The sequence below is a fragment of the Tursiops truncatus genome, chromosome 12 (genome assembly GCF_011762595.2).
Source record: "Tursiops truncatus isolate mTurTru1 chromosome 12, mTurTru1.mat.Y, whole genome shotgun sequence".
Taxonomy (NCBI): Eukaryota; Metazoa; Chordata; class Mammalia; order Artiodactyla; family Delphinidae; genus Tursiops; species Tursiops truncatus.
In genome coordinates this window covers 1523999-1551603 of record NC_047045.1, presented here as the reverse complement: position 1 = coordinate 1551603, position 27605 = coordinate 1523999, and the positions used below count along the sequence as shown (strand labels likewise).

Sequence of the window (27605 nt, the reverse complement as noted above, 5' to 3'; positions counted from 1 at the left end):
ATATTTTTAAACTATATTTCAAAAAAGTTGGTTTCTTTTATAAGTCTATGCACTTTAGTTCATGAACTTGAAAACATTATTCTGAGGAAGGTTCCCACTGGCTTCCCTAAGCTGCTCACACACACACTGCCTCTAACATCTAGTGTTAAGCGTTAACAGAAGCCTCGCGAAGCCAGGAGAGCAGGCCCACTGTGGCCAGGGCTGTAAGGAACGAAGGCCCTCACCACTGCCCCAGTGTAGAAGCTTACCAGCGGCAGCATTAGCTGACAGTAAGGAGAACACAGAAGGGAGAATTTAAATCAACTTCTCCTACATGGAAGGAGAGAGCATTCAAAGAGGAAAGTCATAACATGCGAAGTGGCCTTCTGACCAGTTCTGGAAATAAGGATTATAGCCCCAGTCACAGCAGTGTGTACCAGTCATTTGCCTCTTTGCTCTGGGATCCGTGTCTCTAACTTGTGCAAACTCCACCCTCCCCTGCCAAGGGGAGGCACTGTTGGGAGACTGGAGGGAGAGAGGTACTTCTGCCCCCACCCCTGCTTCCGGTGATGCACCCACCAGTGGCTGCCTGTGCTGTTGTCCCCACCCTGCGTCCTGAGGAGCAACCCACCTGCCGGGAGGGCTCTGACCAGGAGGTTTTGGCTTTGATGACACCTTGTTTCCCTTTGTCAGCCTCAGCTGTGGCTAGTCCCTGGGTGCTCTTTCCTGTTCATACTTTGCCTCTCACGTCAAACCCCTTCCTTTGGACAACCTCCTGTGGACTCTGATGAGCTGCAAACCACACCCGTATTAGCAGTACCTTTGACTTGTCACCGAGAAAAACCACAGATACTTCCACATCATAACAGTTCTCATGTGCCCCCTGGTCTCTGTGTCAAGTGTTTGGGTTCAGTGACCTTGAGACTTAGTCCCTGGTAGGACAAGATGACAACATAGCCACAAGGAGGAAGGGCCACTATGCAGAGATCTTGGACTTGGAACAAAATGCAATAAAAGGTAAGACTTTAAGAAGACTCCATTTTGGAAAAAAAAGGGTGACTTTTAAAATTTATATATAGGATGGTTGCATTACGTTAGAAGGAAATTTTGATTTGAAAATGCAAGTTCTAGAAAGAGGATGCTTAGTAACACTGGGCAATCAAAGGTCTCTGGGAGACATCTACTCAATATTGTGTTTTGCTTTTGGCGACACAGCTCCTGAACTTTCTTCCTATTTGTGTGTGCACATATGACCTAGGATAGGCCAATAAGATACTCTCCCCAGGAACTAACGCTAAGGAAATGACCCAAGACAGAGTGATACCTAGAAATTATTTGTAGCTGAGGTGTCCACATGGCCCAGCCCAGTGGTAGAGACGCCAGCAGCTCCGTCCTGACAACAGAGCTACACTGTGAGCCTGGCTGTGCTTGAGCTGCCTGGGTTCCTTTGTTTCTGCCTCTCCCCATGCCACCCCCCTGCCCTGCACACCTCCTGGTTCCCCAGTCTGTCACCTGCCCCTAAATTCCTTTCCTGCTTGATATAACCAGGGTTGACTGCTATTACTCAAGAACCCTAATAAGGTTTTTTTCCGGATATTTCATGCTATAGAAAATAAACTATTTTATTTCATTATATTTTCTGGTTATTGTTTGTGTACTGTATCTAGAAATCTTCATCTTGTAGTCATTTTTGCACTTTTATTATATACCATTGTAGTTTGAATTAGGCACCTGCTCACTATTAGTACATGGTCTCAGGGCTGTTATGTACAACCAGATCTTTTCTAATCAAAACAATACTCCAATATGAATTTTAAACCTCATAGTTTATGCTGATCATTTTTCTTTGTTTTATTTGTAATATGACTTAGAATAATCTCTCATGGTATATTTATTAATATAAAATCTTCCCTTTTTTGTGTGTTTGAAACACCATGTGTTGTGGTCCCCAAAAATGAGTTAGTATACTGCAGTGTCTGCTGCCATCTCCCAGCACTTGGACAGCTAAGCCACAGAGGTCTTAAAATATGGGCTAGTAAATTTTTTTTTCTTTTCTCTCAGTTTTCTCTCATAGTTATAGTACGTGTTGCTCTTTGATAAATCAGCCCTATTATATTGGGCCCTTAAGATTTTTGCTTTTCCTAAACTGTTTCTACACAATACCAAAACCAAATATGAAAATTATAGTTAACTATCTGGAATACATATGTATATGTGTGTGTTCAAACACCAAAACAATTAGAAAACTTTAAATATATACTGGTCTTTATAATCACTATTTTTCATTCATATTCCCTTCATATTGGAAAGCAATTAAGATCCTACTAAAACCTATTTGTTAATAAACTCACTGGTATATATTAAGTACTAATTAAGTGCTTGGCACTGCAAAACAATGAATACATATCATATTTACATATCTCTTGAAGGAATATAGAAGAAATGTAAGAACTCTATCAGATTTCATGAATCCATGACCCAGGAATTGGGGGGAAAATAGAATAAAACTGTATGAAATCAATGTGTGAGGACAACAAACTTTAAAATAAGAAACATCTACCAATAGCTTTTCATCAGTTGTTGCCATGAATATACCAGCCATTATTAGAAAGAGCACAACTGCTGAAGTCAAAAGAGTCTGGGTTCAAATCCTGACTCCACCATTTTTAGATCTATGACTTCACCTCTCTGATCCTCAGTTTCTTCCTCTGTAAAGTAGGAATCTAGGAATAAGAACATCTCATTGGGTTACCCTGAGAAACAAAATAATTTAGACAGAGCAACTAGCAACTGGAACATAAGAGTTATTATCAATGTTATTTTTTGTTACTTTTTTTAACAACTTTATTTGAGTATAATTGCTTTAAAATGTTGTGTTAATTTCTGCTGTATCACAAAGAGAATCAGTTATATGTATACATATATCCCCATACCCCCTCCCTCTTGCGTCTCCCTCCTACCCTCCCTATCACACCTCTGTAGCTGGTCACAAAACACTGAGCTCATCTACCTGTGCTATGCAGCTGCTTCCCACTAGCTATCTATTTTACACTTGGTAGTGTATATATGTCTATGTCACTCTCTGACTTCATCCCAGCTTACCCTTCCCCCTCCCCATGCCCTCAAGTCCATTATCTACGTCTGTGTCTTTATTCCCGTCCTGCCCCTAGGTTCTTCAGAACCATTTTTTTCTTTTTTTAGATTCCATATATATGTGTAAGCATACAGTGTTTGCTTTTCTCTTTCTGATTTACTTCACTCTGTATGATAGAATCTAGGTCCATCCATCTCATTACAAATAACTAAATTTTGTTACTTTTTATGGCTGAGTAGTATTCCATTGTATATATGTGCCACATCTTCTTTATCCATTCATCAATCGATAGACACTTAGGTTGCTTCCATTTCCTGGCTATTGTAAATAGAGCTGCAATGAACTTTGTGGTACATGACTCTTTTTGAATTATGGTTTTCTCAGGGTATATGCCCAGTAGTGGGATTGCTGGGTCGTATGGTAATTCTATTTTTAGTTTTTTAAGGAACCTCCATACTGTTCTCCATAGTGGCTGCACCAATTTACATTCCCACCAACAGTGCAACAGTGTTCCCTTTTCTCCACACCCTCTCCAGCATTTGTTGTTTCTAGATTTTTTGATGCTGGCCATTTTGACTGGTGTGAGGTGATACCTCATTGTAGTTTTGATTTGCATTTCTCTAATGATTAATGATGTTGAGAATTCTTTCATGTGTTTGTTGGCAATCTGTATATCTTCTTTGGAGAAATGTCTATTTAGGTCTTCTGCCCATTTTTGGATTGGGTTGTTTGTTTTTTTTTTTGATATTGAGCTGCTTGTAAAGTGCTTGAGCACTTATCGTCTGTCAGTTGCTTCATTTGCAAATATTTTCTCCCATTCTGAGGGTTGTCTTTTGGTCTTGTTTATGGTTTCCTTTGCTGTGCAGAAGCTTTAAGTTTCATTAGGTCCCATTTGTTTATTTTTGTTTTTATCTCCATTTCTCTAGGAGGTGGGTCAAAAAATATCTTGCTGTGATTTATGTCATAGAGTGTTCTGCCTATGTTTTCCTCTATTTTACAGTGTCTGCACTTAATTTCAGGTCTTTAATCCATTTTGAGTTTATTTTTGTGTATTGTGCTAGGAAGTGTTCTAATTTCATTTTTTTATATGTACCTGTCCAGTTTTCTCAGAACCACTTATTGAAGAGGCTGTCTTTTCTCCATTGTATATTTTTGTCTCCTTTATCAAAGATAAGGTGACCATATGTGCGAGGGTTTATTTCTGGGCTTTCTATTCTGTTCCATTGATCTATATTTCTCTTTTTGTGCCAGTACCATACTCTCTTGATGACTGCAGCTTTGTAGTATAGTCTGAAGTCAGGGAGCCTGATTCCTCCAGCTCCATTTTTCTTTCTCAAGATTGCTTTGGCTATTCGGGGTCTTTTGTGTTTCCATACAGATTTTTTGTTCTAGTTCTGTGAAAAATGCCATTGGTAGTTTCATAGGGACTGCATTGAATCTGTAGATTGCTTAGGGTAGTAAAGTCATTTTCACAATGTTGATTCTTCCAGTACAAGAACATGGTATATCTCTCCATCTGTTTGTATCATCCTTAATTTCTTTCATCAGTGTCTTATACTTTTCTGCGTACAGGTCTTCTGTCTCGTTAGGAAGGTTTATTCCTAGATATTTTATTATTTTTGTTGCAGTGGTAAATGGGAGTGTTTTCTTAATTTCACTTTCAGATTTTTCATCATTAGTGTATAGGAATGCAAGAGATTTCTGTGCATTAATTTTGTATCCTGCTACTTTACCAAATTCATTGATTAGCTCTAGTAGTTTTCTGGTAGCATCTTTATGATTCTCTATGTAAAGCATCTTATCATCTGCAAACAATGACAGTTTTACTTCTTCTTTACTGATTTAGATTCTTTTTACTTCTTTTTCTTCTCTGTTTGCTGTGGCTAAAACTTCCAAAACTATGTTGAATGACAGGGGTGAAAGTGGACTACCTTGTCTTTTTCCTGATCTTAGAGAAAATGGTTTCAGTTTTCACCACTGAGAATGATGTTGGCTGTGGGTTTGTCATATATGGCCTTTATTATGTTGAGGTAGGTCCCTCTATGCCCACTGTCTGGAGAGTTTTTATAATAAATGAGTGTTGAATTGTGTCAAAAGATTTTTCTACATCTATCGAGATTATCATATGGTTTTTATCCTTCAGTTTGTTAATATGGTGTATCACATTGATTGATTTGCGTATATTGAAGAATCCTTACATTCCTGGGATGAAGCTCAATTGATCATGGTGTATGATCCTTTTGATGTGCTGTTGGATTCCGTTGCTAGTATCTTGTTGAGGATTTTTGCATCTGTGTTCATCAGTGGTATTGGTCTGTGATTTTCTTTTTTTGTGACATCTTTGTCTGGTTTTGGTATCATGGTGATGGTGGCCTTGTAGAATGACTTTGGCAGTGTTCCTCCCTCTGCTATATTTTGGAAAAGTTGAGAAATATAGCTGTAACTCTTCTTTTAATGTTTGATATAATTCGCCTCTGAAGCCACAGGTCATTGGATTTTGTTTGTTGGAAGATTGTTAATCACAGTTTCAATTTCAGTGTTTGGGAATGATCTCTTCATATTTTCTATTTCTTCCTGGTTCAGTCTTGGAAGGTGGTACTTTTCTAAGAATTTGTCCATTTCTTCCAGGTGGTTCATTTTATTGGCATATACTTGCTTGTAGTAATCTCTCATGATCCTTCATATTTCCACAGTGTCAGTTGATACATCTCGTTGTTCATTTCTAATTTTGTTTATTTGAGTCTTCTCCCTTTTTTTCTTGATGAGTCTGGCTAGTGGTTTATCAATTTTACTTATCTTCTCAAAACCCAGCTTTTACTTTTATTGATCTTTGCTATTGTTTCCTTTATTTCTTTTTCATTTATTTCTGATCTAATCTTTATGACTTCTTTCCTTCTGCTAACTATGGGGTTTTTTTGTTCTTCTTCCTCTAATTGCTTTAAGTGTAAGGATAAGTTGTTTATTTGAGATTTTTCTTGTTTCTTGAGATAGGATTGTATTGCTATAAACTTCCCTCTTAGAACTGCTTTTGCTGCATCCCAAAGGTTTTGGCTCATTGTGTTTTCATTGTCATTTGTTTCTAGATATTTTTTTGATTTCCTCTTTGATTTCTTCCATGATCTCTTGGTTACTTAATAACATATTGTTTAGCCACCATTTGTTTGTATTTTTTACAATTTTTTTCCTCTAATTGATATCAATTCTCATAGCATTGTGGTCCAAAAAGATACTTGATCAATTTCAATTTTCTTAAATTTACCAAGGCTTGATTTGTCATTCAAGATCTGATCTGTCTGGAGAATGTTCCAGAGCACTTAAGAAGAAAGTGTATTCTGTTATTTTTGGATATAATGTACTATAAATATTCATTAAGTCTATCTGGTGTAATATGTCTTTTAAAACTTGTTCTTCCTTATTTATTTTCATTTTGGATCACCTGTCCATTGGATTAAGTGTGGTGTTAAAGCCCCTACTATGATGTGTTACTGTCAATTTCCCCTTTTATGGCTGTTAGCATTTGCCTTATGTATTGTGGTGCTCCTATGTTGGGTGCATAAACATTTACAATTGTTATATCTTCTTGGATTGATCCCTTGATCATAATGTAGTGTCCTTCTTTGTCTCTTGTAATAGTCTTTATTTTAAAGTCTATTTTGTCTGATATAAGAATTGCTACTCCAGCTTTCTTTTGATTTTTTTTTCCATACCTCACTTTCAGTCTGTATGTGTCCCTATGTCTGAAGTGAGTCTCTTGTAGACAGCATATATATGGGTCTTGTTTTTGTAACCATTCAGCCAGTCTGTGTCTTTTGGTTGGAGGATTTAATCCATTTACATTTAAGGTAATTATCAATATGTATGTTCCTATTACCATTTTGTTAATTGTTTTCAGTTTGCTATTTTAGGTCTTTTCTTTCTCTTGTGTTTCCTGCCTACAGAAGTTCCTTTAACATTTGTTGTAAAGCTGGATTTATGCTGCTGAATTCTCTTAGCTTTTGCTTGTCTGTGAAGGTTTTAATTTCTCCATCAAATCTGAATGAGATCCTTGTTGGGTAGAGTAATCTTGGTTATAGTTTTTTTTTTCCCCTTCCATCACTTTAAATATGTCCTGCCACTCCCTTCTGGCCTGCAGAATTTCTACTGAAAAATCAGCTGTCAACCTTATTGGGATTCCCTTGTATGTTATTTGTTTCTTTTCCCTTACTGTTTTTGATATTTTTTGTTTGCATTTAATTTTTCATAGCTTGATTAATATGTGTCTTGTTGTGTTTCTCCTTGGATTTATCCTGTATGGGACACTGTGGACTTGATTGACAATTTCCTGGACTTGATTGACAATTTCCTTTCCCATGTTAGGGAAGTTTTCAACTATAATCCTATCAAATATTTTCTGAGACCCTTTCATTTTCTCTCCTTTATCTGGGATCCCTATAATTCGATTGTTGGTGCATTTAATGTTACCCCAGAAGTCACTGAGACACTATTTTTTCTTCCACGTCACTTATCCTTTCTTCTACCTCAGTTATTCTGCTATTGATTCCTTCTAGAGAATTTTTAATTTCATTTATTGTGCTGTTCATCATTGTTTGCTCTTTAGTTTTTCTAGGTCCTTGTTAAACATTTCTTGTATTTTCTCCATTCTATTTCCAAGATTTGGGATCCTGTTTACTGTTGTTACTCTGAATTCTTTTTCAGGTAGACTGCCTATTTCCTCTTCATTTGTTTGGTCTGGTGGTTTTTTACCTTACTCCTTCATCTGCTGCATATTTCTCTGTTTTCTCATTTTGTTTAACATACTGTGTTCAGGACCTCCTTTTTCTGCAGGCTGCACGTTCAATACTCACATTATTTTTCATGTCTGCCCCCAGTGGGTGTGGTTTGTTCAGTGGGTTGTGTAGGCTTCCTGGTGGAGGGGACTGGTGCCTGTGTTCTGGTGGGTGAGGCTGGATCTTTTCCTTCCAGTGGGCAGGGCCACATCCAGTGGTGTGTTTTGGGGTGTCTGTGGACTTAGTGTGACTTCAAGCAGCCTCTCTGCTTATGGGTGGGTTGTGTTCATGTCTTGATAGTTGTTTGGCATGGTGCATCCAGCACTGGAGCTTTCTGGTCATTGAGTGGAGCTGTGTCTTAGCGTTGAGACAGAGATCTCTGGGAGAGCTCTTGCCAATTGATATTACAAAGGTCCATGAGGTTTCTGTTGGTCCAGTGTCCTGGACTCGACCCTCCCACCTCAGAGGCTCAGGCCCTGATACCCAGCTGGAGCACCAAAACACTGCCAGGCACACAGTTCAGAAAGAAAGGAAGAAAGAAAGAAAAAAGAATGAACAGACAGAACCCTAGGACAAATGGTAAAAGCAAACCTATACAGACAAAATCACACAAAGAAACATACACATACACAGTCACAAAAAGAGAAAAGGGAGAAAAAAATATATATAAAAAAGTAAGAGAGCAATCAACCCAATAAACAAATGCAACAATGAAAATAATCACTAAATACTAAACTAAGATAAACATAAAACCAGAAACAGATTAGACAAAGAAAGCAAACCCCAAGTCTACAGTTGTTCCCAAAGTCCACCAACTGAATTTTGGGAACATTTGTTGTCTATTCAGGTATTCTTCAGATGCAGGGTTTATCAAGTTGATTGTGGGATTTAATCTGCTGCTCCTGAGGCTGCATGGAGAAATTTCCCTTTCTCTTCTCTGTTCGCACAGCTCCTGGGCTTCAGCTTTGGTTTTGGCCCTGCCTCTACATGTAGGCCACCCTCAGTTGCCTGTTACCCACCCATAGAGGAGGGGGTTAAAGCAACAGCTGATTAGGGCTCTCTTACTCACTCAGGCCAGGGAGAGGGAGAGATACGGTAGTCATAATTGGAATGCAGGGTGAGCCTGCAGCGGCAGAGGTCAGCATGATGTTGTAGCAGCCTGAGGCTGATCATGTGTTCTCCTGGGGAAGTTGTCCCTGGATCATGGGACCGTGGCAGTGGCGGGCTGCACAGGCTCCTGGAGGGGTGTGGATAGTGACCTGTGCTTGCACACAGGATTCTTGGTGGCTACAGCAGCAGCAGCATTAGCATTTCATGCCCATCTCTGTGGTCCAATATGATAGCCGAGGCTCACACTCATCTCTGGAGCTCATTTAGGTGGAGCCCTGAATCCCCTCTCCTCGCGTACCCCAAAACAATGGTCTCTTGCCTCTCTGACAGGTCCAGACCTTTTCCCAGACTCCCTCCTGGCTAGCTGTGGTGCACTAACCCCCTTCAGACTGTGTTCATGCAGCCAACACCAGTCCTCTCCGTGGGATCTGACATCCGAAGCCCGAGCCTCAGCTCCCAGCCCCCACGTGCCCCGGCGGGTGAGCAGACAAGCCTCTCAGGCTGGTGAGTGCCGGTCACTGATTCTCTGTGAGGAAATCTCTCCACTTTTCTCTCTGCACCCCTGTTGCTGCACTATCCTCCGTGGCTCCGAAGCTTCACCCCTGCCACCCACAGTCTCCACCAGTGAAGGGGCTTCCTAGTGTGTGGAAACTTTTCCTCCTTCACAGCTCCCTCCCACTGGTGCATGTCCCGTCCCTATTCTTTTGTCTCTGTTTTTTCTTTTTTCTTCTTCCCTACCCAGATACGTAAGGAGTTTCTTGCCTTTTGGGAAGTCTGAGGTCTTCTGCCAGCATTCAGTAGGTGTTCTGTAGGAGTTGTTCCACATGTAGATGTATTTTTGATGTATTTATGAGGAGGAAGGTGATCTCCACATCTTACTCTCTGCCATTTTGATTAGTTTCTTTTGTTACTTTGGAGTATAGAAAAGCACATTTATAGATCCATGGTTTAAAAAATAAGAGATTAAAAAGCTAAAACAATTTTTTTTTCCACTGACTTGACTGATGACTCATTCCAACATTGATGTTTCTTAATTTCTTAACTAAATGACCACTGGCATAAAGAAACTCATGTGTTAGGGAGGAGAAAAGTGTTCAAAACACATAAGTTCTGGAATATTCCATGTGTGTAATGTCTGGGAAATTTGATTTATCACAAAGATTATTGAACCCAGAATAAATTTACAGTTTATGTAATGTGAGTTATACAGATTCATGAAAATGTTATTCTCAAAGTTATGCCATAAACTGTAATGCAGATATTACAATGTGAATCCTTATGTTTCAGGGATTATTTTTCTTGTTTTTTTTAAATTAAAGTGTAGTTGATTCATAATGTTGTTAGTTTTAAGTGTACAGAATAGTGATTCAGTTTCAGGGATTTTTTAATCCCAGATTATATTCTGTTATAGCTTATTACAAGATATTAAGTATAATTCTCTGTGCTATATAGTAAGTCCTTGTTGCCTATCTATTTTATGTATATTACTTTGTATCTATTAATCCCATATTCCTAATTTGTCCATCCAACCCTCTCCCCTTTGGTAGCCATAAGTTTGTTTTCTACGTCTGTGAGTCTGTTTCTGTCTTGTACACAGACTGGTTTGTATTATGTTTTAGATTTCACATATACATGATACCATATAGTATTTGTCCTTCTCTGTCTGACTTATTTCACTAAGTGTAATATTGTCTAAGTCCATGCATGTTGCTGCAAATGGCAATATTTCATTCTTTTTTATGGTTGAGTAATACTCCATTATATATATATATTACACACCACATCTCTTTATCCACTCATCTGTCAGTGGACATTTAGGTTGCTTCCATGTCATTGTTATTGTAAATAGTGCTGCTATGAACATAGGAGTGTATTTATCTTTTCAAATTAGAGTTTTCTCTGGATATATGCCCAGGAGTAGGACTGCTGGATCATATGGTATCTCTATTTTTACTTTGTTAAGGAACCTCCATACTGTTTTCCATGGTGGCTACACCAATATACATTCCCACCAACAGTGTAGGAGGATTCCCTTTTCTCCACACCCTCTCCAGCATTTATTATTTTTTGATGATAGCCATTCTAACTGGTGTGAGGTGATACTTCACTGTGGTTTTGATTTGCATTTCTGTAATAATTAGCAATGCTGAGCATATTTTCATGTGCCTTTTGGCCACTTGTATATCTTCTTTGGAGAAAAGTCTGTTTATGTCTTCTGCCCATTTTTCAATTGGGTTGGTTGTTTTTTATTATTGGGTTATATGGGCTGTTTGTATATTTTGGAAATTAAGCCCTTTTCAATCCGTCATTTGCAAATATTTTCTCCCAGTCCATAGATTATCTTTTTGTTTTGTTTATGGTTTCCTTTGTTGTGCAAAAGCTTATAAGTTTAATTACATCCCATTTGTTTATTTTCATTTTTGTTTCTATTGCCTTGGGAGACTCACCTAAGAAAATATTCTTATGATTTATGTCAGAGAATGTTTTGACTATGTTCTCTTCTAGGAGTTTTATGGTGTCACGCCTTATATTTAAGTCTTTTAGCCACTTTGAGATTATTTTTGTGTATGGTGTGAAGACATGTTTTAAATTCATTGATTTACATGCAGCTGTCCAGCTTTCCCAATACCACTTGCTGAAGAGACTGGCTTTTCTCCATTGTATATTCTTGCCTCCTTTGTCAAAGGTTAGTTGACCATAGGGGTGTGGGTTTATTTCTCGGCTTTCTGTTCTGTTCCATTGATCCATATGTCTGTTTTTGTGCTTATTCCATGTTGTTTTGATTACTGTAGCTTTGTAGTATTGTCTGAAGTCTGAAAGGGTTATGCCTCCAGCTTTGTTCTTTTTCTTCAGGATTGTTTTGACAATTCTGGGTCTTCTATGTTTCCATATAAATTTTAGGACTATTTGCTGTAGTTCCATGAAAAATGTCATGGGTAATTTGAAAGTTGTTACATTAAATCTGTATATTGCTTTGGGCAGTATGGCCATTTTAACAATATTAATTCTTCCAATCCAGGAATGTGAGATATCTTTCCATTTCTTTGAATCATCTTCAATTTCCTTTATCAACATTTAATAGTTCTCAGCATATAGGTATTTCACCTCCTTGGTCAGGTTTATTCCTAAGTATTTTTTAATGCAATTTTAAACGGGATTTTTTTTTTTTTTTTTTTTGCTTTCCCTTTCTGATATTTCATTGTTAGTTTAAAGAAATTCAACAGATTTCTGCATGTTAATCTTGTATCCTGCTACCTTGTTAAATTTGTTTATCAGTTCTAACAGTTTTTTGTGTGGAGTCTTTAGGATTTTCTATATATATTATCATGTCATCTGCATATAATAACAATTTTACCTCTTCCCTTCCAATTTGTATAATTTTTATTTCTTTTCCTTATCTGATTGCTGTGGCTAGGGCTCTCAATACTATGTTGAATAGAAGTGGTGAGAGTGGGCATCCTAGTCTTGTTCCAGATTTTAGCAGGAAAGCTTTCAGCTTTTCACCATTGAGTGTTATGTTGGCTCTGGGTTTGTCATAAATGGTCTTTATTATGTTGAAATATAGCCCCTCTATACCAACTTTGAGAGTTTTTATCATGAATAGATGTTGAATTTTATCAAATGCTTTTTATGCATCTATTGAGATAATCATATGGGTGTTATTCCTTATTTTGTTAATGTGATGTATCACATTGACTGATTTGTGAATAGTGAACCATTTTTATATCCCTGGGATAAATTTCGCTTAATAATAGTGTATGATTCTTTTTATGTATTTTTGGATTCCATTTGCTAATGTTTTGTTGATGGTTTTTGCATTTATTCATCAGATATTGACCTGTATTTTTCTTTTTCTGTAGTTTCTTTGTCTAGTTTTGGTATCAGGGTGATGGTGACTCATTGAATAAATTTAGAAGTGTTCCCACCTCTTCAGTCTTTGGGAATCAGCTTTCTTTTTAGAACTGCTTTTGGTACATCCCATAGATTTTGTAAAGTTGTGTTTTCATTTTCGTTTGTCTCCTTTTCTAATTTCTTCTTTGATTTCATCATTGACCCATTTTTTTTCATGTTGTTTAGTCTCCATGTGTTTGTTTTTTTCCCATTTTTCTTCCTGTAGTTGATGTTTAGTTTTCATATCATTGTGATCAGAAAAGATGCTTGATATAATTTCTATCCTCTTAAATTTATCGAGGCTCATTTTGTGACTTAGTATGTGGTCTATCCTAGAGAACATTCCATGCACACTTGAAAATAATGTGTATTCTACTTTTTTTGGATGTAGTGTCCTGTAGATATCAATTAAGTCTAACTGATCTATTGGGTCATATAGAACCTCTGTTGCCTTATTGATTTTCTGTCTGGATGATTTGTCCATTGATGTCAATGGGGTGTTAAAATCTCCTACTATTATTGTATTATTGTCAGTTTCTCCCTCTACATCTGTTAGTATTTGCTTTATATATTTAGGTGCTCCAACATTGGGTGTGTATATGTTAATGTGTGTAACATCCCCTTTCTGTATTGATCTTTTTATCATTATATAATGTCCTTATTTGTCTTTCTTTATGCCCTGTTTTAAAGTTTATGTTAATAGATATGAATATTGCTACCCCCACTTTCCTGTTGCTTCCATTTGCATGCAATACCTTTTTCTATCCCTTCACTTTCAGTCTGTATGTGTCCTTTGCCCTGAAGTGAGTCTCTTGAATGTAGCATATTGCAGGTTCTCTTTTTTTTTTTTTATCCTATAAGCCACCCTATGTCTTTTGATCAGACCATTTAATCCATTGACAGTTAAAGTAATTATTGATAGGTATGTACTTATTGCTGTTTTAATTTTTGGTTTCCAGTTGTTTTTGTAGTTCTTTGTTCATTTTTCTTTTTTCTTTTCCTTTTGTGATTTGATGGTTTTCTTTTGTAGTATGCTTGAGTCCCTTTCTTTTTGGCTTTTGTGAATCTATTGTATGTTTTTGATTTGTGGTTACCATGGAGTTCATGTATGTTGACCCATAATATGTCTACTTGCTTTAAACTGACAATCATTCAAGTTCAAATATATTCTAAAAGATCTACCTTTTCTACTCCCCTCCCTCACACTTTGTGATTTTGATGTCCTATTTTACATCTTCATATCCTCTTACATCCTCTTTTACTGCTTATTATCATTATACTTGTTTTTATAATTCTTTTATTGTTTTTAGTGTATGTACTAGCTTATTTAATTGATCTTCAGTACTGATTATATATTTGCCTTTCCTCTGTGATTTTTTTCCTTTCCTATAGATTCTTGCTTTTTTTCTACTTAAAGAAGATCCTTCATTATTTCTTTTAAGGTAGGTTTAGTATTGCTGAATTCTTTTAGTTTTTGCTTGTCTGAGAAATTCTTTATCTCTCCTTTTATTCTAAATGATAATCTTGCTGGGTAGAGTATCCTAGGTTGCAGATTTTCTCTTTCAGGACTTGAAATATATCATGACACTCCCTTCTGGCCTGCAAAGTTTCTGCAGAGAAATCAGTTGAAAACTTATGTGGATTCCCTTGTATCTGACCCTTTGTTTTTCTCTTGCTGCCATAAGAATCCTCTCTTTATCTTTAATGTTTGCCATTTTAATTATGATGCCTTGGTGTAGGTCTGTTTGGGTTCATCTTTTTTGGGACGCTTGGCTCTTTCTGTATCTGGATATCTGTTTCCTTCTTTAGGTTTGGGAAGTTTTCAGCCTTAATTTCTTCAACTACAATGTTTGATCTTCTCTCTCTCTTCTCCTTCTGGAACTCATACCATGCATAAAATGGTTTGCTTTATATTTTCCCATAGACCTTATGTTGGTTTCATTTCTTATTGTTTTTTCTGTCTGTTCTTCTGATTGGGTGGTTTCCATTATTTTATCTTCCAGGTCACTTATTTATTCTTCTGTCTCATTTAATTGGCTATCTATTACTTCTAGACTGCTTTCCTTTACTTTTTCTTTTTCTTTTTTTGAAGTATAGTTGATTTACAATGTTGAGTTAGTTGCATGTGTACAGCAAAGTAATTTGGTTATATACAGAGAGATAGATATATAGATATATCAATATATTATTTTTTTATATTCTTTCCATTATAAGTTATTACAAGATGTTGAATATAGTTCCCTGTGAAGATTGCTTTTTATCTCTGAAACTGAATTATTTATTTTTGATTGATTCATCTGTATAACTTTTATTTCCTTGTTACAGTTATCTGTGTTTATATCAATAATCTTTCTTAACTTAGTTAGCATTTTTATTCCCACCTCTTTGAAATCTGGGTCTGTTGAACCAGTAAAGTCTGTTTCATTATATGTTCTTTGGGGGTGGGGGTGTCTCTTCCTCTTTTAATTGGGAGTAGTTCCTCTGCCTTTTTATTTTATTTAACTTTTTCTGTCTCTATGAATTTGGGAGAAACAGTTATCTATTGTGGTCTTGAAGGGGTGTTTTTATGTGGGAGCATCATTGTACAGACTGTGTGTTTCTAATAGTTTTGGTGGTAGGGCTGGTTTTGGTATGGAAACCAACTATATCTTTCCTCGGTGTGTGCTGGCTGTTATCTCCTTGATAGGTGGCGTGGTTTGTGTTGGGGGATTTAAAGCCTGTGTAGGATGTGAGGCAGGTCTTCTTCTCTGCTCTGTGGCTGTTACCATTCTGTCAGTGTCAGGGTCTTTTCCCCAGCTCTTGGGGTGGAAGCCCTGAGGGTCAGGTTCAATAAGGCTTCATTGCCCTTAAGTGTGTGATTGCTGAAGCAAGTGAGGTCCATGCAGTCACAGCGAACCTATGTGCCTCCCATGCAGTTGTCTGCAGTTCCACTCAGAAACAGGGAAAGCCCTGTTGTGTTCATCCCAGATCTAGTACAATGCTGTGGCCTGGGGGTCAGGGTGTTATTGCTGCAGGAATTGAAGTGGTTGTGCTGCCACCTGAGATCTGGGCTGCCTTGTGGCTGACTTCTCCCAGGACCTGTCTGCCCCAGATCCAGTACTAAGCTGCCATGTGGAGTGAGCGGAGCTGGGTGCTCTTGCTGGGAGACAAACCACTGAGCACGTGGACAAGGGCCACCACTGCCCCCCCAGTACAAGCTGAACTCATTGTTAGACTTCCCAATGTCCTCAAAGTCCTCCTTATCATTCTTGACCAAAGGTTTCTCCTCCAGTTCCCCCTGTCTAATCCAGCCTTCACATTTCATCACTACAGTGATATTTCTAAAAGGCAACTTTGATATTTGCTTAACTACTCAAAAATTATGAGGAAAATATCAAACCCTTCATAATTTGACCCCTGTCTTAACTATGTCATTTCATTTGCTTCCACTTTCCTTTTTATACTTCATTCTAAAACTTGCAAACTCCATGGGTTCCCTGAGTATGACATGCTTTTTGGCCTCCCTATTGTAGAATAAGTTGTTCTTTCCACCTGAAATGATCTTTGCTTGTCACCTGTAGGTGAACTGCTGTCATCAGCCAAGATTCAGTCTAGTTCAGTTGAGTAATTTAGCTGACCACACACTAGCTCCTTGAGGGTAAGGATTGTGCTTTATTATCCTTGTGTCACCAATATCTAGCTCAAGGTCAGATAGTGAACTACATACTTATTTGTTGATCTAACCTAAATGTACAAAAACTTTTAGTAGACTCAGTTGTAAATTATTAACAGGAAGAAATGTTATAAAAGAAAGACATTCCTATTTTTAGTATTTAATTGAATTCTATTTTAACTGTTTTTAATGCCAACATTCAAACACCATCAATATTTTTATTTTGCTTCAATCCCAGTTAATTTTATTTAATTTCCTTCAACCATCCTACTTACAGAACCACTGAAATCCCTGATGGGAAGTCTTATTATCTCTGAAACACAAACCACCAATTACTTCATTAGATTATATATATATATAAAAGGTGGTATGTCTCAAAATCCTAATTCAGATTCTGGTGAGTTTTGAGAAAATGTTTACTTATCCTAGGACACACATCCCAAGGAGTAAACTGATAAGATTTTAATAAAATATCAAAATGAAGTATTCAGCTGATTCCATACAAATCCCTACTTGAATAGTTATGTGAAACAAGCAGAAATAAAAGCCTCTGATAAATAGAATTCTTTTTCCCAGGATAGCAGAATTATTTGCTATATAAACAATTATAACCAGACATAACAACTCTTTTGTTTTAAGTGTTGAGTACCAGAGTGAAGATATTTCTTAAAGTTTGTAAAAATTCTAGTTTTACAACTTCGTGAGAGAGCCACCACCTCTTGAGAAGGGAGCATTATAAAGTAATCAAGACAAGCTTTCTTCCCTCTATTGAGCTGTCTTGAACGAATAAAGATAGAGTCTAGGAACATCCTTTAATCTGGGGATACCATTCACAGTAGTCAGGATGGGGGTCAAAATCCCCCTTCCTGTTCCCTGTTCCCCTTGAAGTGAGGAAATAAAAGCCAGTTGGGACTATTTATGAAGGAAACAGAACAATGAAAGAGAAAATATGGATACAAGATTAGAGGCAGGATGAAAAGAGAAGCTAGCTGGCTGATAGCACCCTTCAACTAAATCTTATTTGTCCGCACTGGCCCTTGTACTTCTGGGTTTTACTATTTCCTGTTTCTACTAAATCTCCCTACAGTTTCAGGCCTATTGAAACCCACGCTTTCACTATCTAACACATGTCTGAACAAAGTAAGGAAGAGCATTTCTTTTAGACAACGATTTCACTTCAAGGAAATTTCAGGTCATTCACAATATGGTGATGGAAACATCCATTTCCTTCCCATCTCTTGGCCTTCCTACCCCTGACCTTTGGCTCTTAGAAAAGTAAAGAGTTAGAGAAGCTCAGTTTGTTCCAAGCTGTGAGTCCCTCTCTAAGTCATATCTGGCCTTTGGATGCCAAATTATTGTTACAAAGCACCTAGGCAAATACTTTGACTGCGTATGATCTTTTCTATTTCTAAAATTAATCTCCAAAATGTAGAATTTTGCTTTTTAAGTAAATTCTTCATGTCAAAAGGGTATGTGAGTTAAAGGATTATACACAGGATCTCAAAACACTACCCTTCCTTTGTTCTGGATTTGAATTCCCTATTGAGTCTCTGAGTTGCTCAATGCTGAAGGGCACATATGTATAATTAATGTGATAGTAAACAGACTATGTGGCGAGATGCAGCAGCAAAACACAACCCTCCTCTTACAAGTCCATGAACAGGCTTGTTTTAACTGTTTGCTTTGGGCTTTTCCACAGCTGTTCACATCACCCAGCCCAGGCTCAGTGGGATGGATGCCTTTGGATATACCTCGTTCCTGGCTTATTCACGGGTCCCAGACATCAGCTATGATTATGAGTTCCACTTGAAGTTTCAGCTGGCAAACAACCACTCAGCAGTGCAAGACAACTTGTTATTTTTCACCGGACAGAAGGGCCATGGTAAGATTACCTGAACCCTCTAGGGCTTGCTTAGGTTTTTTGAACAATACTTGAGAGCTTCCTCAGGGACTATGGCTGTGGGTGAGGCAGGTGCTTGCCTGGATCAGCCTCCTCCTGTCTGCTGCTCAAGCATGTGCCTTGTCCAAGGTGTGCATCAGCCCTTGACCCCCAAGCCCTGTTCACATCAGGCCACCTCTTATAATCAGCGCATTGTAACTCCTGCCAGCAAATGTGAAGAAAGAGAAGGGGGCGAGTCACACGAGAAGTGAGCTTATCGACTGGTCCTGTCCTCTGTTTCTTTGCATTTCCACAGAGGAGAGAAGGGGAATTCTCAAAAGGAACACATTTTACCATGTGTCGTGAAATGGGAATGGTTGCCCTCAAAGAAAACCATCCCAAATTAAAGGAGCAAGAATTTAAGAAAGTACTAGTCTGTAATCATGTATTCCAGTGCCCTTCAATTGGTGGGAAAGCAATTTATAAGATAAATTTGTGTGTTAAGTAGAAACCAGTTATGCACACGTGGGATCAAGGAAAAGCACGTATGTTTTACTCCCAAGTCAACAACTAACTAGTTAAGCAATTAATCACCTATAGTCTCTGAGCTGGGGGTCCTCCACTGTGAAATCAAAATGTTACACCAGAAAATGACCTTTCTCATCAGTAATTCTACAGTGCTAGGGCAGCTAACGAATTCTGTCCTTTTCAACTCACCCAACGCCTGTTTCTGTATTAACACGTGTCTGAAAGAAGCCCACACCCCAAGGGAAGGGTGGTGTGCAGCCTCGCCCCACCTCTGGGAGCACGAGGGCTGCTTTATCCCGTGAGAACTCTCCTGCCTCTGAACCCCATATGTGCTCTCCCCTCCACACCCTTGGCGGGAGATGCCTGTCAGAGTGGTGAAGAGAGCAGGCTCTGGGTCTGAAAGGTAGGCTTGGATCTGGTCTCCACCACTTACAAACTACACATCAAATTACTTAGTGTCCCTGTGCCTCAGTCTCCTCTCTGTTCAAATGAGTATAATGATGGTGATTCCCCATCAGAGCTGGGAGGATGAACATGGTTAAGACACGGACTCAGTAGCAGAGAGCACTGGACTCGTAACATCATTGCTTGTGTTGTTGCAGGAGGCCTTCTCCAGCCACCTCCACAAAAGCAGGTCTCACCTCAGCCCAACCAAGTTATTCTCTACCTTAGCCTCTTGGTTACTTCCTTCAAAGCCCTTACCTCAATTTACAATTCATTTATCTATTTTGTAGATAGTTATCTATTATCATTTAACTATTTTGTTTCCTGTCTGCCTCTACTACGAGAATGGAATCCCTAGGTAGACAGAGACCAAGCCATCCTGTTACCGAACCAAACTCGGTCTGCTCACCTGAGCACAGTAAAGCCAACCTACCGACACTGGGTGTGGTGAAGGAAAGTGCAGCGTTTACTGCAGGCGCCAAGCAAGGAGTCCAGGGCAGCTCATGCTTAAAAGGCACAAACTCCCTGAAGGCTTCAAGGGAAAGGTTTTAAAAGACAGGATAAGGGAGGGGGGGTGTGGGGTGCGTGATCAGCTTGTGGACCTTCTTCTGATTGGCTTGTGGTGAGGTAACTGGGAGTCAACATCATCCACCTTCTGATTCCACCTGGGGTCTTCCTGCTTGTGGGCAGCATGCAGTTAACTTCTTCCACCTGGTGAGGGTTTCAGTTTCAGCTGCAAAACAGCTCAAAGGACATGGCTCAGAATAGTATCTACAGCCCTGGAGGGGGAACTAAAGGTCCTTGACTTTGCTTAATGGCTAAACTATTATTACTTTGTCTTGCTTAACAGTTTTCCTTTCTTTCCACATTTCTCATTTCTCTGATTAAATTTATTCTTTAAGTAAAGTTTTTCTACGGTCAAAAGGCTGGCAGAGGACATGGTGGGGTGGCGGGGCTCTGCCCTGGGATGGCCCCACAGGGTCCTGCTTGATTACAATCCTTCCTGAACTTTGTACACCCACACTTAGCACACTGCCTGACACATAATCAGCACTGAATAAAATACCCACAATAAGCACAGACAATTGTATGTCATATAAGTCAGCAACTCAGTCACACAAAGGTTCTTAGAGTGGCCAGTCTCAGGGACTTGAAGTTCAGATGCCATCTTCTCCGTAATGATTTCCCCATGGTTACTCTCTCCTTCCTCTGAGGGTTGCTGAGCTGCCCTGCACTTTGGGCATGGAGCCCTCATGACAGGCCTTGGTGGGCTACATTTCTCTCCTCATTCAGAGAAATGGTGTCCCGGTTATCACTTTATCACCCACAAAGCCTCCCTCAGGGGGCTGTAATAAACATCTGTTGAATGACTGCCAGAAGGCAGGGAGGAAAGAAGGAAAAGAAGAAGGAATTCCTACCCTTAACTCTTTACTCTGCATACAATTATATCCTTCCCATTAGCAAAAAACAAACAAAGTGGCAAATGAAAAATTCAAATGAGCATCACAAAGCTTGAGTCTGAGTCCTAAACGATTCACAGAGGAAGAACCCAAGCAAAAGATAAACACTTGGCCCATGAAAATGCTGCCACCAAATGCCTCTTCAATACTCTTCAGCTACAGATTCCTTCAAAATTCTCCAAACCAAAAAATGTAAAAGTATTGTCTTGGTCGCAGCACTTCTAAGGTATGAAATTTTATGTTACACTTTCTGGTCTTCTCCCATCTCTTTTGTGTGTAGGGAGATGAATGCTAATGCAGCACTCGCATCTGTAGGTTTACAACATGGCTAGATAAAGGCTGGGTAACTGGTAGATTAATTGTGGAGTCTATGTGCCAATCAGTGAAAATGAAAAATCTGAAACATACAATTCCACATTGTACCACCAGAGAGAGCAAGAACACCAGCTAACAAATGCAAGTCAGGCCAAAGAGCTTCTCAAGGGGGGGATTTCTCCAGGTAGAACCTCTTCACACCTGTATCGGAATCACACGATGGTGCTTGTTAAAATATTAATTCACAGGCCCTCTTGAATTAAAAAAAATAGACTTTTATCAAGAACGTTAGGTGCTTTTCATGCAACTAATATTTTAGAGCAATCATACAAAACCCCTAAGGACCAGCTAAATTAGACCATATGTGGGGACAGACTAAGATATGCAGTTATTGCTCGTAATATCATAGGCAGGGAGGATTTTTCAATTTATGTAGCATAAAGTTATTGGTTAAATAAACATATATTCCTTTAAAATATTATGATCAACATTAACCACACAATTTGCAATTTTCTCTTCTATATAAGAAACTAGGACCCAAGTTAGTGCTTCTAACAGTGGTATCTCCACATATAGGTATTATTGTATAGTAACATAAATCTCTGACCTGTGCTTTGGTTGTTACTAAAACCACATTTCACATGCTGCCTTTGCCTTTCTCAAGTTAAAAGATGCACAAAGCCACAGAGTTCGTATGATAACTTGAACTATAAGCCAACCTCTAATTTGGGACATGAAAAGGCAAGGGAACTTCTTCACTCCCCAACACGGGTGATGTTCTTCCTCGAGTCCCCAGAGCCAGACTCTGATTTTGCCAGACTTCATGCACATTGAACTCTGGACAAATTACCCTGTCAAACATTTCCACTTGAAAATGTCTCTCTTGACGTAGGATTTTAACCTAACCTAAAACTCGTCCTGCCTTTCTGCAGTCATATTTGGAATTTCCTTCATTACCAATTCTTCCTTCGCTCCCTTATAACTTGTGTCTTATAGCTCGGCTCTTCTAAAAACCACCAGTCTGTCCCACATCGGTCCACAGAGGAATACCTGATCTTCCCCTCCCATATTCCTTCCACTGGCGACTGGTATAAACATTCTGCTTCCTCCAGAACCCAGGAGTCATCTTGATTTCTCCCTTCTATTCACTTTGACAGCTATTTACTGGGAGCCTAGATGAGGGATTCTTCCCAGTGCTGGGGATACAGTTGTGAATAAGTCAGACAAGGTCCTTGTCATCTTCTCTCCAGTTTATACCCCATGTTTTATAAAACAGCAAGGTCTGTCCATTTTACCTTCCAATGACTTTTTCATCTTTTCTCCTTCTTCTTTCTTCCCTTCCTTGCTCCCAGTTTATCTATCACAGGCGGTCGCAGTAGCAATAACCTCCTTTCCAGGCTCCCTGCCCAGTACTGCCCTCTCCTTCTCTGTTCTCCACATAGAAGTCTGAACGTATGCTGCCTAATCAACATGCTTCCTCATAACATACCACCTAAGATCCTTTGCATAACATGCACAGACATGCATCCAGCCCCTGCCCATTTGCACAATCTCTTGTCCTTCGTTCTGCCCTACACTCGGCGATATCAGCACACGTGTACATTCTGGGTCATTTCACTGTGTCATGTCACAGTGCCATGTCACTGGGTCATGTCATTGTGTCATTTCACTGCATCCTCCACCTTTGTGCTTTCACATAGGCTGTCCCAATCTTCCTGAGCCATGCACACTTCACTTTCATGCCTCAAAACCACTTCTATCCTTTAAGCCTCAACTGAGAAAATTATCTTTAAGTCTTTAACACTTCCAGGAAATTTAAGAATTCATCTCACTGCAGCTTGCTGGGGACAGTTACCATATTTTATAACTGTTTGTCTGGATCTCTCTCAACCAGGATTGTGGCTTTTCTTTTTTCTATCAACAGAGGCTGTCAAGTGTAGACACTCATTACAGTTTTGAAAGAATGAATACAAAAATCTCTGTCTCTGTTACACTAAAACTTATAATCAATTTAGGGAAGCACAACATAATGTACTTAAAATTTTGTGAACTTATCGTTAACTTAAAATTTGTTAAAATTTTATTAACAATACTAAACCAGAGGTCAGAAATTATGTCTGGTACACAAAGTATCCATCATGGTGTCTAATACTTGTCTGGAACATAGGCATCATTGAATTTAAAGAAGTACGTAAGTGATAGAAAAGATGGAGCTCAGAAAGTAGACATTTCATCCAACTAGAACAGTCAGGGAGTGTGCTCCCATTCTGTGTGTTTCCCATCCATTCCCTTCCATTTCAGCCAATGCTCTACAGCAGTCCGGCTTGCCTCCTTAGCTCCACTCTCTCCCAACCCATCCCCAGCCCACTTATGCCATCTGAGAACCATTGTCCCATCCACACCACATTCCCTGCTCCCTCCTGCCTGGAGCAACTGCCCCAGGTCTCTTCCCATCCTCGATACAACCCATCCAGGTAATGGTCCTCTGACAAACCCAGGTTTCCCATATCCTACCTACACAAACCTGTTCCTGTATGGAACAGGTAGCTTCTATACTGTAATTTGGAACCTAATCATATACTGTGTTGTCATTCACAATCACTACTTCAAATCGTATGAAGTTACCATTTTCATAAATCAAATACATTAGGAAAGCAGCAATTGCATAATCCCTCATCAAGATTAATCTTAAATTCCTTTTGGACAAATTAAGTCTTTAATTTCTTTCATACGCCCCATTCACATGGCAGGTGCTGTGTGAGAAAGCAATAATCACATGCTTACTGATTCTTTCACTCACTGAAGGATTCTCCATAGACAGAGGCTCTCCTGGTTCATTCATAATACTGTGTGGTCACAGATTTATGTAGATTATGTCAGAAAAGTTAGGTCCTAAATAAAGGGGAGGGGAGGACATGGATTACTGTTCACATCATTGAAATGTAAGTTTAAGTCTCAACATTATCCTGTATTAAAAGGTGTGATGCTGTGACAGACTCTTTTAAAAAAACATACATAACTCCCTGGATAATTGATGTCTGCGTCTGAGTGCATTGTGTGCATAGCTTTCTGTCCATCACCTGCAGGCAGGCCTTCTGTGCTGCAGTCATTATGAAAGGCTACCTCATATTTCATGCCAAATAATTTCTTGTTTACTTCAAGCCCTTGGTTATTAACTGTAACCGAAATAAGAGCACATAAATATAACTTGATGTTTTTGTGTGGAAAAAAATTGGGGTGTATGTCATCTACAGAAAAACAAAGATGGAGCATCACACAAAACTGTCAGCTCCGCCTGTTCAGAACTGGGGTCAGACCCCACGGAAGAAGAGGGCAAGTGGGGGCAGCCACTCCCTCACGTGGCACAGTGCCGGGCCCCATGGCCTGGCCACCTCCAGTCACAACTGGCAGTGTGTGCCAGTGCTCTACAACAGAAAAATGTTCATCATGTGATGAGAAACCATGAGGATTTCTACCTGACAACCTCAAACTATCAAATCTTCATTTTCTTGAAATTAAACATCCTGGACTGTAACTTCAATGTCATCTAAGTTATCAAATAAATTGAGATCTTAAGATTGTTCAAAAAGAAGTTAAGCTAATTCACTTTACTGACTGAGAAATATGTGAAAAATTGACCAGGGCTCAAATAAGGTTACAAATGACAAAAATATGTAGATCCTAGCAAATCCCCCCTCCTTGTTAAACTTACATGGAGGGGAGTGTTCATTTAAGCATAGTTCAGTGGGAGCCCCTTGGTCTCACAGAAGAGCATCCAGAGGAGGAACAAACTGAAAATAGATCAACTCCAAGCCCACATTCTCACCGTTTGTTCTGTGCTTCCAGGGAGCACATGGGGTTCCATCTCAGGGAAATTCAAGTTTACCCACCGACTGGTGTTTCCATCCCTTGTTTTCATGTTGTCATCTCTGACAGCACATCAAGAGAGTTCCAGACTTCCCACTCTTTCTATTCTCAACTCCTTTTGTTCAAGAGATAGAAAACTGCCAGCCAGATATAAGTCCAGGAAATGCATTTTATCATATTTTCATGTGCTCGGAGTGCAGCGGTGCACTTGTAACCAGCGTCACTCTCACCCTATTCTCATGTGATCTGAGTGCAGCGGTGCATTTGTAGTCAGCGTCACTCTTACCCTGTTTTCATGTGATCTGAGTGCAGCGGTGCATTTGTAGTCAGCGTCACTCTTACCCTGTTTTCATGTGCTGGGAGTGCAGTGGTGCATTTGTAGCCAGCATCACTCTTGCCCTTCTGTTCACTAGCACAGCTGCAAGTCAGGGCACCAGCTTGATGTGGCCACAAACAGTAGCCAGTTAACACTGCCCACATCTTCACAATTTAATCCTCTGAGTTGGACACTATATGGTCTCCATTGTAGACAATGACTAATGAAGAAACATCACGGACATGGCTTTGTATGGTTCCAATGCTTTCAAGGCTCTGGAATATACATAGTTTAATGGTCATATCAACAAAATGCAAAGTTAAAGTTTCCCACTATGATTAGAAGCTGTACAGACCTTAAAATAGAGATTGTATGCTCCTTAAGAGTTCATTCAAAATCTCCAGTTATCTTAATTTTAGTGTAACAGTCACTAAAGCAGAGTCTGTCTCTGAATACGGGGTAAAAATGGTTCCAGTGTCCAGAATCCTATACCATATGTGTATTGCTCTGGTGAAACTTCCATTCTTTTGGGTCAAACTAGATATATTTTTTGCTTTGCAGCACGTTTAGCTTTGATTCTAGCTCCATAAACTTATTCCGGGATTTTCCTAAAATCACTCACATTTATCTAATTCTTCATTCATACCTAATTTAGCTTTCTTTCAAAAACTGAATATACCCATGGTCAACTAAAGAAAGCTTAGTTAAGTTTATCTTGGTCTCAGTGTCAACATCATTCTAGTTCAATGTCAAGAATATTTGATTAAAAGGTAGTTTCCTCCTTTCAGAAATCTAAAAGCCTAACAGGCCCTAGAATATATTCAAATATACCCACAAAGTGTGTGCACAAAAGGAATTGTTCCTTCAGAAGGGAACTCCCACCAGTAATCAGGAGCCATTCACCAAGTCAGGTTCATTGAATTGGAAATTCACAGCATTATCTCCGTGGGTCCTCTCACATCTTTTATTTCACTCAAGACAGGAAAGAAGGGAAAGGAAAAATCCATTTGTCTGTTAGGATTTGTGAATCCATTTGGAAAGATCCAAGATGGAGGAGTAGGAAGACCCTGAGCTCACCTCCTGCCATGGGAAAACCAAAATTACAACTGTTACAGAGCAACTACTGATGAGAATGACCTGAAGACTAACAGGAAAGATCTCCTACAACTAAAGATATAAAGAAGAAAACACGAGATGGGTTGGAGGGGAAGAAATACAGTACAGTTAAGATCCACACCCCAGTGGGCAACCCATAAATGGAGGAATAATTACAATTGCTGTGATTCTACCCATGGAGCAAGGGGTCTGAGCCCCACATCAGGCTCCCCAGGGGGTCCTATACCAAAAAGTGGAGCCCCAGAATATTTGACTCTGAAGGCCAGTGAGGCTTAATTTCGGGAGAGCCAGAGGGATATGGGAAATATAGACTCCACTGTTAAAAGGCACACACAAAATCTCACACACTGCAGGACCCAGGGCAGAAGCAGTAATTTGAAAGGAGCCTGGGTCGGACACACCTGCTGATCCTGGACAGGCTTCTGGAGGGGCAGGAGGTAACTAACTGGAGCTCACCCTGGGGACACAGACACCAGAGACAGGCTTTTTGAGAGGTGGTTCTACCATATGGACACTGGTGCTAACAAGCCACTTTGGAATCCTCCTTCTAGCTTATTAGTGTCATGACCTTGCCTGGCTCACGAGGCTGTCAGAACCAGTCCTGGGATACCTTAGGCCAAGCAGCTAGTGGGCAAGGCCAGAGCCTCACCCCAGGCTGGCTGTCTTAGGACCCCCAGAGCCCACAGTGCCCAGACATGGCCTTGTCCACCAAAGGGCTCAGGATCTGGCCCTGCACACTGGCACACTGGTGGTAGCCCTGGGGACCCCTGGGGCCCTGCAGCCAGCCATTGGGACTCAGCCTCCACAACTAGCAGGCCAACACCAACTCCAGGACACCCAGTGCCCCTGCATCCAGAGACCCTGGGACCGACCTCAACCCGTCTGTGGGCTGGCACTAACCTTGGGACTTCCTGGGCTTCAGCCCTGCCCACCAGCAAGCCAACACCAACACCGGGACTGCCCAGGCCCTACAGCCAGAGAACCCCAGTACCTGGTTCCACCCACCAGCAGGACAACACTAGCCCCAGGGGCCACCCCAGGCCCAAACACTGCCTACTAGCAGGCCAACACCAGTTCCAAGACACTTTGGATCCCTCAGACAACCACCTGGGGATCCAGCCCCACTCACCAATGGGTCGACACCAGCTCTGGGATACCCCAAATCCTGAAGCCAGCCATGTGAGGAAC

At 39.7% G+C, this 27605-nt stretch overlaps 1 protein-coding gene across 1 annotated transcript in view; it reads left to right on the top strand.

The window, feature by feature from the left end:
- EYS (eyes shut homolog) overlaps nucleotides 1-27605 on the top strand; it is a 1685417-nt gene that overhangs the window by 1562905 nt on the left and 94907 nt on the right. Inside the window, exon 35 of the mRNA XM_033867388.2 lies at nucleotides 18192-18374. Coding sequence (XP_033723279.1) covers nucleotides 18192-18374 — 183 coding nt within the window. The remainder of the gene's footprint in view (nucleotides 1-18191; nucleotides 18375-27605) is intronic.